Source organism: Girardinichthys multiradiatus, chromosome 5 (assembly GCF_021462225.1).
Source record: "Girardinichthys multiradiatus isolate DD_20200921_A chromosome 5, DD_fGirMul_XY1, whole genome shotgun sequence".
Classification (NCBI taxonomy): Eukaryota; Metazoa; Chordata; class Actinopteri; order Cyprinodontiformes; family Goodeidae; genus Girardinichthys; species Girardinichthys multiradiatus.
Genome location: NC_061798.1, coordinates 7,682,460 through 7,696,472, shown reverse-complemented (window position 1 = coordinate 7,696,472; position 14,013 = coordinate 7,682,460). Strand labels below are relative to the sequence as shown.

Below are 14,013 nucleotides of genomic sequence, written 5' to 3'. Positions count from 1 at the left end.
TAAAGGCTGAAACCTTAAATTTTGAACCTCCAGCCTGCCTGTTACCTGCTGAAAATATTGCTCTCTTGTTTTCTTGCAGCCTGAACAACGGACATGTCTTCACATGTTAAAAAGATGATTTCCTTGCATCTCTTACATCTCTGTGCTTCCTCAGAGTTGTTTCTGTTTAAACAACTCACTGAACTGAAAATAGCCAATTATAAGGCTTCTGCCCTCAGTAACAACCTCCTTGCTTGAAAGTAGTGTTTACCTGGGAGAGCTTGGTTATGATTGATGTAGAGTTGGGAGAAAATGGACTAGATCTTTTAAGGTTGGGGCCAATGCCGCGAAAAGGTGGATTCCAGTCACCAACCGATTTCTCCGTGCATCTCTTTCAGCATATTGGAGCATATGCAAGATTATTAGGAAAAGCTTTGAAACATTTCAAAAGCAGCATAACACTCAGCTTGTAACAGGACTGCCTTTTCTTTTTTTTTTTTCTTGTTGAAACCTTCTGGTTCCAACAGGGGTGGGAAGTCCTTCCAGGAGTGGTATCCCTTCTCCTGGGTGGTAATGGTTTGCATCCTTCAGCTCCTTAATCAGGAAAAGTTGCAGGTAAACCTGTTGGGTTGGGTATCGCACTCCACTATATAATCTAGTTCCCGACTACTGAGTCCATTGACTTTGGTATAAATGCATGACTATTGTTGGCTTTTTTATTTGTTTTTTTTAAGATTTTGTTTTCTGTGATGTGATATGTTCACAAACATGGATCGCATTAAAAAAAAAAAGGCCAGAAAGAATGAAAATTTTGTAAACTCTGAGGAAAATGCAGGAAATTGTTCCAAGATCTGTTTGTTTTTCTGGTTTTAATATTTCAGTGTTTAAGCTTGTTTGCACATAACTATTGAAGTTGTTTATGGAAGTCTTTCATTGGGAAACACAAAGAGCTTTAGAAAAGATTATTGTTTCATCCAACCATGCCTGTATATTGTAGAGCTATGTATCAGTTTGCCCTGTTTTATCCATGTCTTACATTGGGTTGATGCAACAAATCTGTGCTCTAATCTGCCCTGTAGGTAGAGTCACTATAACTAGTAACCGGGGTGGCAATTCATTTGAAGTAGGGCAGAAAGTAAGATGATTGGCTCCCTTGAACTTGAGATTAATAAGTGAAAGAAGAGGGCAAATGGATCCATCCACTGTTTTAGACCCTGGAGGGTCAAGCATATTGTTAAGCAAGTATATTGGAATTACAAGCTATGAAATGTATGATGAATGTTTACTCCGGTTTTTAAGTCTGGCATCATTATTAGTGAGTTTGTAAAATAATGTCAAACAATGAAAATTCACCAACAACCTCAGCAATGCCCCCATTCTTTTTGTTTCTCAGCTGTTTTGCATTTTCTTGGTTGAAACTGTAGTTTCTCCCAGACAAACTCTGTAGAGTTCTCCAACAGAAAGGTCCGTTGGGATCTGTCACAGTGACGATACTTTTGTAGAGTAAACCCTCTGTGTCTGGCTGCTGCTAGGCTGCAGAGCTTCCTCTGAACTCCCCACTGCGCTGATTTTGGCATTCAGCCTTTGTCGAGGAGATGACAGATCACCCACACAAGCATCAAGAATGTGTGCTGCTCTCAGGACAGAGTAAATCTGCTGGTTTTTGGACGCATTACAAGCAAAACAGGGCTCCTCATTACACTTGAATATCTAATGTGTTTACTTAACCACGGAAAACATTTGTAACAAAAAGAATTTTTATTTTTACTGATTTCTATTTATGGGTTTAATAGTTTGGTGAAGTCTGCCAGCTGGAAAACAATTCATTGGATTTAAAAAAAAAGGAAGAAAAAAAACATTTATTCATCTTCTGTAACACTTCTTCCATAGAGTCCCGGGGAACTGGTGCTTATCTCCAGCAGTCTACGGGCGTGAGGCGGGGTACACCCTGCACAGGTCGCCAATCCATTGCAGGGCAACACAGATATAAACAGGACAAACAACCATGCACACACTCATTCACACCTAAGGGCAGGAGAACAGTTATATTTTAGGACTGTGGGAGGAAGCTGGAGTACCTGGATAGAACCCACGCATGCACGGGGAGAGCAGTGCTACCAACTGTGCCATTGTGCAGCCTTGAGAAAATTAAATCTTTTGTATTTGTGGGTTATTGCCTTCCACTTGAAACCATAGCAGTCACGGGCAAATTATTTCCAGGCTTCAAAATACTCCATCTGGCTTTAATTACTGGCAACAAAATATTGCAGTTTGTTTTTGTGAGCAATGTAGGTGTTATTTCATCTGTTGTAAACACAAGCCTGACAAATCATGGACAGCTTTCCTTTTGTTCACTGTGTTGATTTAGGACCTGCTGCTTGGTCATTAAATATACATACATAGATGACTGTGCAGGGCCTATTGTAATGCTTTCAGTTGTGGTTTGTATTGATCTGAACCTTCTGTTTGCAGGAAATGTAATCTATATTAAAATACACACAAAAGCACAATGTAACACCCACAGACAGTGTGGACAGCAGGCATTAGTGTCTGTTTCCTCTCACCTAGGCATGGTTATTATTTCTCCTCATGAAACAATAACGTAAAGCTGGTTGACGACCTTTGGGTTTATGTTCACTCAGACAAAATGAACCCAAAAGGTCAGGGCCCTTCCAGAAGTCGGGGGTAGTTCTGAGGGGCTATTTGTTTGTTTCCACTGTATCTACCAGGGCTCAGGTAGATAATGGGAGAAAAATGCTTATTGTTGGAGGATTTAATATTCCTCTATCCCAACATGCCCATGATAAAGGGCTTTTTAATTGAAATGGATTCCTTTAATCTTGTGTAATATGTAGCAGGCTCCACATATTACTATGGATGCACACTTGACCTTTTATGTAATGCTCTGTCTGTTTTTAACATAGACATTTCTGAAGCTGGATTTTTGGAGCATATGGCTGTAATTTGAGGTTGCCCTCGCCTGAACCACAGTTAAATCTTATTCTGCTGCTATACTGTTTCTAACAGTTTTTGACTAGAACGACAAATTGCCAGACTTTTTATGCAACTAGTCTGAGGAGCTCAGCTTATGGTTTTATTTTACCTGCCAGACTGTTTGGACACTGACTATTAAAAACCAGGCAGCCTAAAAGAAAATCTGAGCCCTGGCTGAACAACTCAACCAAGCTGTCAGACAGAAGTGGAGAAATGATAAACGGCAAGTGTCCTTCCAGATGTTAAAGGACTGTTTCCATCATTATCAAAAACTGTAAAAGATGCCAAAAGAAAGTATTCCTGATATTATTCTGAACACACAGAATTGTGTTCGATTTAAGACTATAGAATCTGTTCTGAATGAGCCACAGTCTTGACTGTCCTTCCCTGCTGCCTGAGAAGGCTTTCTGCACTTTTTTTAATCAGATGATTTCCTCAGCCAGAGCTCAAACTTTTGCTTGGGGCCTCTCAGTCATTGTTCCCTCTTTAACAGGTTTGAGCCTGTGACCTGGTCCTCACTGCAAGTGATTGTTGGTCATTTGAAGCCTGCAGGATCCCCAAACGACGCTGTCCCATGCAAACTATTTAAGAGGTTTGACCAACAAATTGTACTCTGGCTCTTTAACTGGTAAATTCGTTTGTTGTCACTAGTGGTCTCCAGTAGTACAACCTTTTTATTAAACACCAGGCCTTAATCCTACAGTTCTTGCAAACTTCAGGCTTATGTCCAAACTACCTTTTTTTTTTTTTTTTTTTCCAAAGTCCTTGAAAAGATACATAGCCAACTAATGATCTTTCTGGTTAAACAAAATGGTTCAGAGATTTTCTAATCTGGTTTTAAATATTTTTGCAGCACCGAATCAGACTTCTTAAAGTTTGACCTACTTTTAAGTACCGATGGTGGAGACTGTCACTCTCGTTTTGAGCAGTGGATGGGGATCAAGGACAAAGTGTTTCAGGTCCTACCTGGTGACGGAAACGTTTTTTGTCAGACTTGGTGAACACGTATTCTCCACTGTTTTGTGGAGTTCCACAGGGCTCAGTTGTAGGCCCCTCGCCTTTTCCTTGTATTTGCTTCCACTTGTTTTTATATCCAGAAAGCACGGCATTGCATTTCACTTTAATGAAGATGACTGTCAGATCTGTATCCCGCTAAAGAAAAAAGCTCCTCTGTGCAGCCACTACTTCAATGTCTTAATGACATTAACGCCTGGGTGGTGCTTAACTTTTTAAAATACGATGAGTAAAAACCCAGAGTGATTATATTTGGTAACCCTGTTGAGACCCCAGTATGTTGAAAATGTGCTAATGTAATGCCAGCCTTGCCTTCATTGTGAAAAGTTGTTTATTTTCATACTCGCTGGATCATTTTAGTTTTTCCTGCCATTTTCTGTTTGGTCAGTTTAGCTTTTACTTGGAGGAGAGTCAAATATATAAAATGCATCAATGAATCTATTTTCTTTTAAGCCTCTTCGTTTCTTTTCACCATGAGTTTGCCTCTTCGTTTTCCTGTCATGTACTTGGAGGTCAGCTCTGTGTCAGACTCGTTTTGAGCAGTGTGGGCCAAACTAGTCCAGTTCTGCGGTCTAATGGTAGCCAATTAGAACATGCTGCCTCTCTGACTTCATGTCTGTACTGTGGTTGTCTGATCTGAGGAACAAATGGTCATTGTAACGGTTGATTGTAATGTGGGAGTGGCATCTCTTTGCAGGCATGCTGCCCCACCAAAGTCAGTGTTGTCCCTGATTATTCCTGCTGTAACTACCACATCAGTGGACAAAGTCAAAGGAAATGTAATGCACATTATTGTTGTTGATTTGATCACCCAGTTTCTGGATGCAAGATACAGTGTTCGGTTGGATGTCATGGAAATTACTTACAGGGCTGTGGCTTCCCGTTGATAATAAATGGGAGAAAGTTTTCTGCAAACCTTTTTCTTTCTTTCCTTTTTGTTCTAATCCAGGAAGAGGGCGGGCTCTGCCTACATCGGATAGACAGTTGCCAATCTTTATAAGAAGCAAATGTTCCTTGGTTTTGATCTGTTGGGTGAACATTTGATCTTTTTATCTTGGGTAGATGCATCACCTTTTTTTTTTTTAAGGCCTGACGATATATAAAAAAGGTTTCTAGCACATTCATTTATAATGCAAAGGATGGATTCAGCATTTTTTTTTTTTTTCAATTTGTCTGATTGTTTCCCACCAAGAACGTTTTTTTTTGTACATTTATTACATTTTTTTTTAACAGGTTCTAGTTATTTATTTATTTTTTTTTACACCCTACAAAATAAAATATAAGCTAAGTTTTGGAGTTTAAATGATTGATTTTTATTGTGCCACCTCCAGCATGACAGGTAAAAAATTCAGCTCTCATTACTTATGTATTTAGAAACAAATAATATGATTAAAGTGGTAATGAGAAAAAAGGTCTCTGTTAAGAGTGCAACCCCAAAGGAAAAAGATTTTTACCCCTTATAGTTAAATGGTGATATAAGAGACTGTAACTTTGAATTGTCCAATTAAATTGTATGCATATTGGAATTTTAGATTTTTTTTTAAATTTGATTCGGACATTCACATTATTCACACAAATGTGATGTAAACTAGATGTAGAAAAAATAATTTGGGCTTCTACAGAAAGTCTGTAAAGTCTTTCTCATCTTTCAAACACAGGGTGGTAAAGGGAAGACATAGCAGACAGACAACCTAATATCTGAGAGCATTCAACAGTTTAAAAAAACAAAAAAACAGAGTAGCAAAGTTGAAAGAGGAAGTCTGGTATGGTCTTGTTTCCCCGACTTTCCTTTCCGACATTGGCAGCCTTTCCAGTTGAAATTTCCTAGTCGGAGGTCAGAAATTCCGACTTCCCAGTACAAATGGAACGCACCTGAAGGTTCACCTGAGTTGCATTTTTCTTCAGTTATTTGGGCTAAAAAGTTCTGTTAGCTTAATTGTGTAGATTTTAAAGTACATGATGGGAGAGAAGTAAAGCAAAATAAATATCACGGTATTGACGCACAGACACTAAAGATCCATAAAGGCTCAGGAAAATCATGTGGTGGCTCACTGACTGATGCTCTGCACACATTTATTGTCCACGTTGCACTGTAATTAGGTAATTGATTATGTGATATTCCAGTTTATACACATATGTTGTGCTGCTCCCCAAGAAATTGATAGTTTCATAATTTTTGTAGTTATTTTGTATGAGGTCATTTCCTGTGTGAGGGAGGTTAGTCAGGTGGCAGAAAGTCTATTGTTGTTTTTTGCATCCTGCTAGTGGTGGTAGATTCTGAGTGAAGGCTGTCAGTCATTCCACTCCTGGCTAAAGCGTTGTCTGTGAGTATTCTCACAAAAAAGGTTTGCAGACTATAAAATGCTAATTGCACAAGCTAAATGTTACATGTTTTTTTTTGTCAAGGTTGAGCAAGGCCAGGTTTCAGGCTGAGATATTAATGTGCTTAGCTTTAATTGTTGTGACATGTCCGAACTTTGTTTGGAATTAATTAATATGCTTTATCTATTATTTGACAATTGAAGTTGCTATATAAACCAAAATGTAATTTATTGTATTGTTTCAGATTTACAGATTTCTGAAGTAAATGTCTTTATAGTTTGCTGTGGGACTGTTTAATCGGTTGACAGCTGGCAGCTCATGCTAGTGAGGCAACACACATGTAATCTACATTTATCAATATTGTTATTGCAGTGATCTGCAAAGGATAAATGTCACACTACAGTGATAACTCACCCGTCCATGTAATCCACTCATCAGTAGTTGATTTGGTTTTTTATTTTCACAGTGGAAAAAAACAAAGTTCCAATTTACAAATAAGTAAATAAATAACCCCTCCATTTTGTCTTTAGGGTGACTCTGCTAGAGCTGTAAAAGAGAGCCTGTTGGCTAGCTCATGTACATTTACTGGTTTATTTATGTGACCCCTCCCTGTCTAGTTTCAAAGATGGTGTTCTGGTTGTTGTTTTTTTTTTTTTTTCCAGACTTTTTTCTGTTGCATTTTCTGAAGACCAAAGGTCAAAAGATGCTTAATAAATGTGGTGTTTTTACATTGACTATTATGAAATTAACCTGCTCTTTCTTTTCGTTTGCCAAATCCAACATTGCATTTACCAGTTTACCCAGTAGTGTTTGTTTTTATGATTAACTTAAGATAATCTGCTGTCCAAAGGTTGATGTTGGAACTACACTTTAAACCTGCATCTGCTACTTTCTTATTCAGTCACCTTTTATTCTTTTACTTGGCCTACAGTGCTGGAGCCTGTATGTGGAAGTTAAACATATCGTGTGCCTTCTTAACATACATTCATTTCCTTTCAGGCCTGCTGCAGGTCTCTTAGCATCTCGAACAGCATCCACCTTATCCAAGCCTGCTACAGCGACAACAAAGCTTTCCACCACTGCAAGTGCAAAAGTTGCTTCTTCAAGGGCCCCATCTGCTGGCAGGACCACAGCAGCACAGCCTAATAAAAATGCTGCTCCTAAGAAAGGTGAGAAAGTCATGTGGCAAACCTGCCACAATTCAACAAATAAACCAGTGAATTGATATTGGTGATTAGTAAAATAAAAAATGCATCAAATGTTATCAATATTTGTCAATTTATTAAATGTCTGATATGTGGGGAGAACATGTGAATCATTCATGAATGGTGAATGCAGAGGGTTGTGTCAGGATGGGTGTCTGGCATATAACATTTGGCCACATCTACCATGCGAGTCAAGAACATGTTCTCCACACTGGATCGGTTGTGGCCTGGGTTAACAAAGACCACCACTGGTGCTGGTGACTGATAGGGTACCGGTGGAAATTGGGCTACTGTTGGGTCAGCAAAGAAGAGAAGAAAGACATGTCCATAGGCAGAGTGGAAAAAGGGAAATGCACGAGTCTAGGACTGAGCGTAGGAACTTCGAATGTTGGGACTATGACAAGAAAGCTAGAGTTGGCTGACCATGATGCAGCTGAGGGAGGTGGATATACACTGTTCAGGAGACAAGGTGGACGGGTAGCAAGGTTAGAAGCTTAGAAGCAGAGATCAAGCTGTTCTAAGAGAAGAGAAGTGGTGTAGGAGTTATCCTGGAGGATGAGTTTCAGGAATGTTATGGAGGTGAAAAAGTGTCAGATAGCGAGGAGTCTGTAGCTAGAAATTAAAGGTGTGGTGTTCAATTTTGTTAGTAGTTATGTCTTATGGGTGGGATGTGAGTTAGAGGAGAAGGAGAAATTCTGGAGCAAATTAGATAAAGTGATGCAGAATATCTTCTGGAAGGAAAGTTGATGAGGAGACTTGGCGGTAGAATAAGGAAGTACAGGAGTCTGTATGGAGAAAAAGATCTGCTACGAAGAAGTGGGAGACTGAGGACTGACGAGTCTACAGGAGTGCCTGGAGACTTGGCGTAAAGTGAAGGTAGAGGTAGACAGATGGGATGTTTAGCAGGTTAGGGTGATTAAGGATCGAGATGGAAATGTGCTGACAGGTGCTATAAGTGTGATATGAAGATGGAACTTTAAAGAGTTCATGAATGAGAACATTTGTGGGAACAAAGAGCAGATGAAGTCACGATTGTGGATCAGGAAGTAGCAATGATTAGTTAGGATGAAGGAAGGCCATTTAATTAGAGTGGAAAGTCAGTTGGTCATGATATACATGTGGAGGTATGGAAGTGTCTAGGTGAGACATTAGAGTTTTTGACTAGACTGTTCAGTGAGATCTTAGCGAGCAAGAGATGCCTGAGAAACAGGACGGGGCTGGTACCAATTTCCAAAAACAAGAGATGTGTAGAGGAATAAAGTTGATGAGTCAATTTTTTTTATTTAGTTTTGTATCGTAATTGTATATTTAACCATTTAAATAGCATACCCATACATACATTTATTATATAGTCGGTGTATTTGCCAATTTATTTTTCTCTATAAATCTTTTATTTGTTTGCCTTTTTGCACCAGATGTCAGTCGACCACCTTCTGCTGCCCCTACCAAGAAACCCTTTACCGCAACAGCATCACCTGTGGCCAAAAAGAAAGAAACTTCTAAACTAACTACAGTAAAACTCAACTCTGTCTCCAAAGCACCAGTGGCAACAAAGGAAGTAGATCCCAAGGTGTCACAGGCCAAAGTTCAACAGCCTGCAAAATCTACTCCAGCAAAAAAACCTCCAGGTGCTGCTCGCTTCCCTCTGCCAAACAGACCGCCACTGGGCAGAACACCGCCTGCTTCTCCAGCAAGTAAACCTGCAAGCACCACCAAACCTGCAACCCCTGCAACAAAACGGGGAACCAAACCCACCCAGACCATCTCACCTTTCACAAAGAAGACTTCAAACCTTACACTGCCTGCTGCCGACCCCCAGAGTACAGATGCTTCAGTTGATGCAGCTGGCTCTGTTCAGGTGGCAGACACTGTAGCTGAGCCTCCAGTGGCCTTAGAAGAATCAGCCACTGCTGTCGAGGAGGTCCCCACCCATGTCTTAGCCCAGCTTGAAAGAGATGTGGAACCAGAAGGGGTTACCCAACATAGGGAACCATCCCCCCCACCTTCTCAAAGCCCCATCAGAACAACTTTGCCACCAACATCTCCTTTTAGGGAACAATCTGAAAATAGTGCTGTATCCCTCTCAATGCAAGAGCAGCTCTCTTCCCCAGCCAAGCCTTCATCACCAACTGTGGCCTTTTCTGCTGACCTGCCTCAGGAAACGGGGTACTTGTCAACCAATCAAACCCCCACTGCACCCGCAGCCCACTCCACAGAAGCAAACACTGTCCCGCAGATAGCTCCTCCAGGTAATCTAAATGAAGAGGAAGATGAGGAGGAGAGGGAGGGAAGCCAGCTGGTGTCTGTGTCTGAAATGAGTGGAACCACACAGCCCACTGAGGAGTCCCGTCCTGGGTCAGGCGGACAAGTCGGGGGGGCTGCCTGGAAAGCTGGAGGCGTCTTGCTCTCCGAGTTGGACTCTGAGGAGGTGAGTGGCAGCCAGCAGGGCGCTTCTGAGCTGAGCGCACCTGGTGTCCTGGAGGGCACGGAGAGCACGGATGATCTGGGAGACGGCAGTCTCAAAGGAGCCATTGACATGGAAGGAGCCTCGGCAGGTTCTCCTGATTTCGAGAAGGTTCCCGAAATTCCAGTTAATGACTTTGAAGATGAAGATGAGGACGACAGCGATCGGGTGTGTGACATGGACGTAGGCTCAGAGCGGACGGATGAGCCACGTAGACCCAGGCATGACAATGATGTGGACGAAGATGAGGATGATGATGTGGAGATGGCCAGTGAAGGAGTGACAGAGAGTGGACTGGAAAGCTATGGAAACGCAGATGAGGATGACTTTGCTGAGGATGAAAGGCTGGATAACTTGAACAGAGTGCTCCAGCCACCCCCTCCTCCGCCTGTACTTCCCTCCGCCCCGGCTGCCCAGTGGGACCAACCAAACCCGTTCGCTTATCCATGGGCAGAACCCACCCAATCACAAATTCCCCAGGTTCCAGAAGACGCTGCAGCCAGAGCCCTGGCAGATCCATTACCAGCAGATGCTGAGACCCCAAATCAAAACCCAGAACAGACCTGGCTAGAAGTGGAATCTGCACCTTCTGCTCTTGAAAGACGAGATGTTCTCCATCATTCATCTTTCCCAAACGAGCCTCAAAATGTGGAACCCAAGGGCCCAACTCCTGTCTCAGCCACAGGAATCTCTCTGTCAAATACAGTGAGTGGCGCCATGAGCATGCCTGAGGACCAGGCTGACCAAGACCAGGTAGGAAAGCTCCAATGTCATGCTTTTGAGGCATCTGTGAATTTCTCGCAGCCTGACCGAGACTGCCAGGACCCTGACGTTCACACTGAGAGAGAAGATGAGGAAGAGGCGGAACCAGAGACCCTGCCTGCTGATGAAGTTCTTGGAGGCCCCTCAACGGCCCCTACTTCCAACCCCTCCTCATCCTCTGTGACGGAAGATGAGGCGAGCGACACAGAGGGAGAAGCGCAGCTGGAAGATTCCTCGGAGTGTCCAGCAGTCTGCAACCTCACTTTCAACATGCAACCCTCACCCCAACGCTGTTTGTCCACCGTGGAAGAGGGTGAGGAGGCCGAGAGCGGAGCTGGCGATGAAGCCACTCCTCTTTCAGCGACTTCATTAGCATCCTACATCTTTGACTCTGTAACCACAGCTTCAAACTCCAACGCCCAGTCTACTGGTGAAAGCTGCATCAAGAGCCCCGGCATATTCTCCCTGGAGGAGCTTCCCGAGGAGGCCAAGGAGCCGCGTCCCAACCAGGAGCCCCACACACAGCAATGTCCCGCTGAGCAGCCGTATATTGAGTGTGGGAAGCAGGTGGCAGAGGCAGCCGAGCATGTTGCGGCAGAATGGTCTGGATCTAAAGAAGCCTTGGAAAAGCCAGAGGAAATCACAGATGATATCCAGCCTCCGTACTATTCTGCTATTTGTGAAAAGACTGAGGACTCTTTTGCAGGTAACGTATAGTAGCAGAGCTCCCCAACTCCCCTTAGAATCCTCAGCTTCTCCTCTTCACCGTAGTGGTAGTATTATTGTCTGTATGTGTTGGGAAACCTCTGGGGGTGGACATGTTCTAAGCTGAATCTAATTGAATGAGAATCAGAGAGCAAACAGCAGTGGCACTTCCTCCATCTGAACATATTTTATTCAGAGCATTTTGCTTCAGTAACTCCTGTATGTGCAATAGCTTGGTCCATCTAGCATTAATCAACATGTGCCTGGGTCTGGTGTTTTATCTGACGCAGAAGGATGTGGCTCCCCTGACCTGGTGTGGATGTGACTCATCTGTTTACAGGGAAAACATATCGAAACAACTGTTGAATGAATTGTTTGACACGTTTCCTTGTAGATTTATCCCTGTACGTTTTTTTTTGTTTTGTTTTTTTATAAGCAAAACTACTAAGACTGTTTGTTTTTGCTTTCACTATATAATGGTACTTTTCTTTAACCCAGTCTTTTTGCACTTATGATTGTACCCTTTTTTTCTCCCTCTTTCTTTGGAATAATAAACTTTAAAGCTTTTAAATAAAGATTAGATTTTTTTTACCATCATATATTCTCTTACTGTACAGTTATTGAAATGGGCAAAATACTACTTCTAGACATGTGTCAGTGCAGGACCATCGGGTCGATAGCCAAGGAAAAATATCACAGTATTGCACACAAATTTAAACCAAATTTGAGATCATTTCTTTAATTTAAAGCAGAAAAGCAACAATATTTTCCTGTTGCTGGTGATATAACTTATTGATATAACATATGTTACTTTGATGCATGGACTTCAGCATAAAAAGAACTAAATGTAGTCGTTTTTTGGCAGCAGTCATAAGTCCTTGTTGCAAAGAAAATCCTGTGCTGTTCTAATCTTTTATAAAGTAGCATTCGTACTTGTTGACCGGCTGTTATGTGATGTTTTGTGCTACGCAATAACTGATCCTTTTAATGATGTGAAATATTTACCAATTGTTTCTTTCTTGTAAGAAAAAAACAGTTGTATTGTTTCAGTCATCTGACCAGCAGTGTGCAGCCAGATGGGAAAGCAGCACCGTGTTACTCTATGCTCTATACAGCTGGAGATAACTCCGGACCTTGAACTGCAGGAAGCGTTTGAAGAGGTTCTTTGTGGATTTTTAAACAACAAAGCTTTAAGACCTTGATGTACCTTGATGCTGGTAACCAGCCTTTGCCTCCGTAACACCTCTTACATTCATTACAGGGTCTTGGTTGGACTCAGTCTGCACATCCTGTTGTTGCGAACAACTCTCACAAAGTAAAGCCCAATTTTCTTTTTGCAAGTCCCCCGGTCTAAAAAGAAAAAAAGACTCGCCCAGCTATTGTATTTTGTCATTGGGAAAATATCATTGTTTATTTTAAAAATTGTGAAATATCAATTGAAACTTCCCAGACATTTTAAATGGCAGGAAACTGTTTACTCAGGTTAATAATTGTATTCTTTCATCCCGTCTGGCTTCACAAAAACAGTTTCATCATAGATGTTGGATTTGGGTGCAAACTGTTTTTGTGGTCATGATACAGACTTGTCTTGCCACCTGTGAGGGAGAACATCAACATAGTGAAGATCATGGCTCTAATGTTTAAAGCAAAGTGTCAAATTTACAACTCCCCATCTAACATGGAAAACATTTGCAATCTTGTACATACAAGGCAGGGTTTAGGATGTGGGTCCCTGGATTAGAGCCAGTTTGGGGCCTGGCCCACCCAGGTTGCTTTCACATATGCAAATTACAATAGACTAATGGGTTAGGTGCACAGAAATGTCAAGGTTTATGTGCCTTGTCCACATTAAAATGGGTTTCTAAAGATTTTCTGATTTCTGTTCTAGAATGTTCTTTAGAGCTGGCAATCACCTCTGGAAATGCCTTCATCTGGGCAAAATGACATATTATGGTAACTTTGAAAGCCGGGCCTAGACGTAAGTCTGAGTATGTTCTTAAAGCTAGTCGCCGACATGTTTGGGTCCCGGGGATACGTTAGAGGTTGGATGTGGTATTGTTTTCAATTATTTATGTTGTAGTTGGTTATCTACATGAATTTCCCTCCAAAAAATCTAGTTTTCTTTGTAGAATTCTAAATGCCATTTTTGCAATAAATAATATACCCCCCCTCCCAAGGGCTGTAATGCATTTACTTGTATATTCATGGGGTGTTCACTTCAACAAGTTGTGACTTACCTGTAACACCTTGAACATCTAAACTGTTGACCACAAGAAAGACTTCACTGGTCTATGAAACCATGCAACGCAACCGGATGAACCCAGCTGATCATTCGCTCAACTGGACCAGGTCGTCTCAGGATCTGATGTCAGCCTGGCATGTTGACCAACTTAAAGAACCCAACTCGCTGTAATTTCCCTCCCTGTGGGTGTGTTGCCATTACGCATCCTTTTTTTGGTTTGTTTTATACTTTGCTGCACTGTCAAACAGCTTCTGCATGTCACTGCTGCACAATAAGATGATTGCACCTCATGTTTATGGGTTGATTCATTTAGGGTCAGCCAAAAA

General features: G+C 41.7%; 1 protein-coding gene across 1 annotated transcript in view; it reads left to right on the top strand.

Moving 5' to 3' along the window:
* Positions 1-14,013, top strand: part of si:ch211-214c7.4 (protein piccolo) — a 37,626-nt gene that overhangs the window by 16,909 nt on the left and 6,704 nt on the right. Inside the window, exons 4-5 of the mRNA XM_047365974.1 lie at positions 7,309-7,478; positions 8,930-11,446. Of these exons, the coding sequence (XP_047221930.1) occupies positions 7,309-7,478; positions 8,930-11,446 (2,687 nt within the window). The remainder of the gene's footprint in view (positions 1-7,308; positions 7,479-8,929; positions 11,447-14,013) is intronic.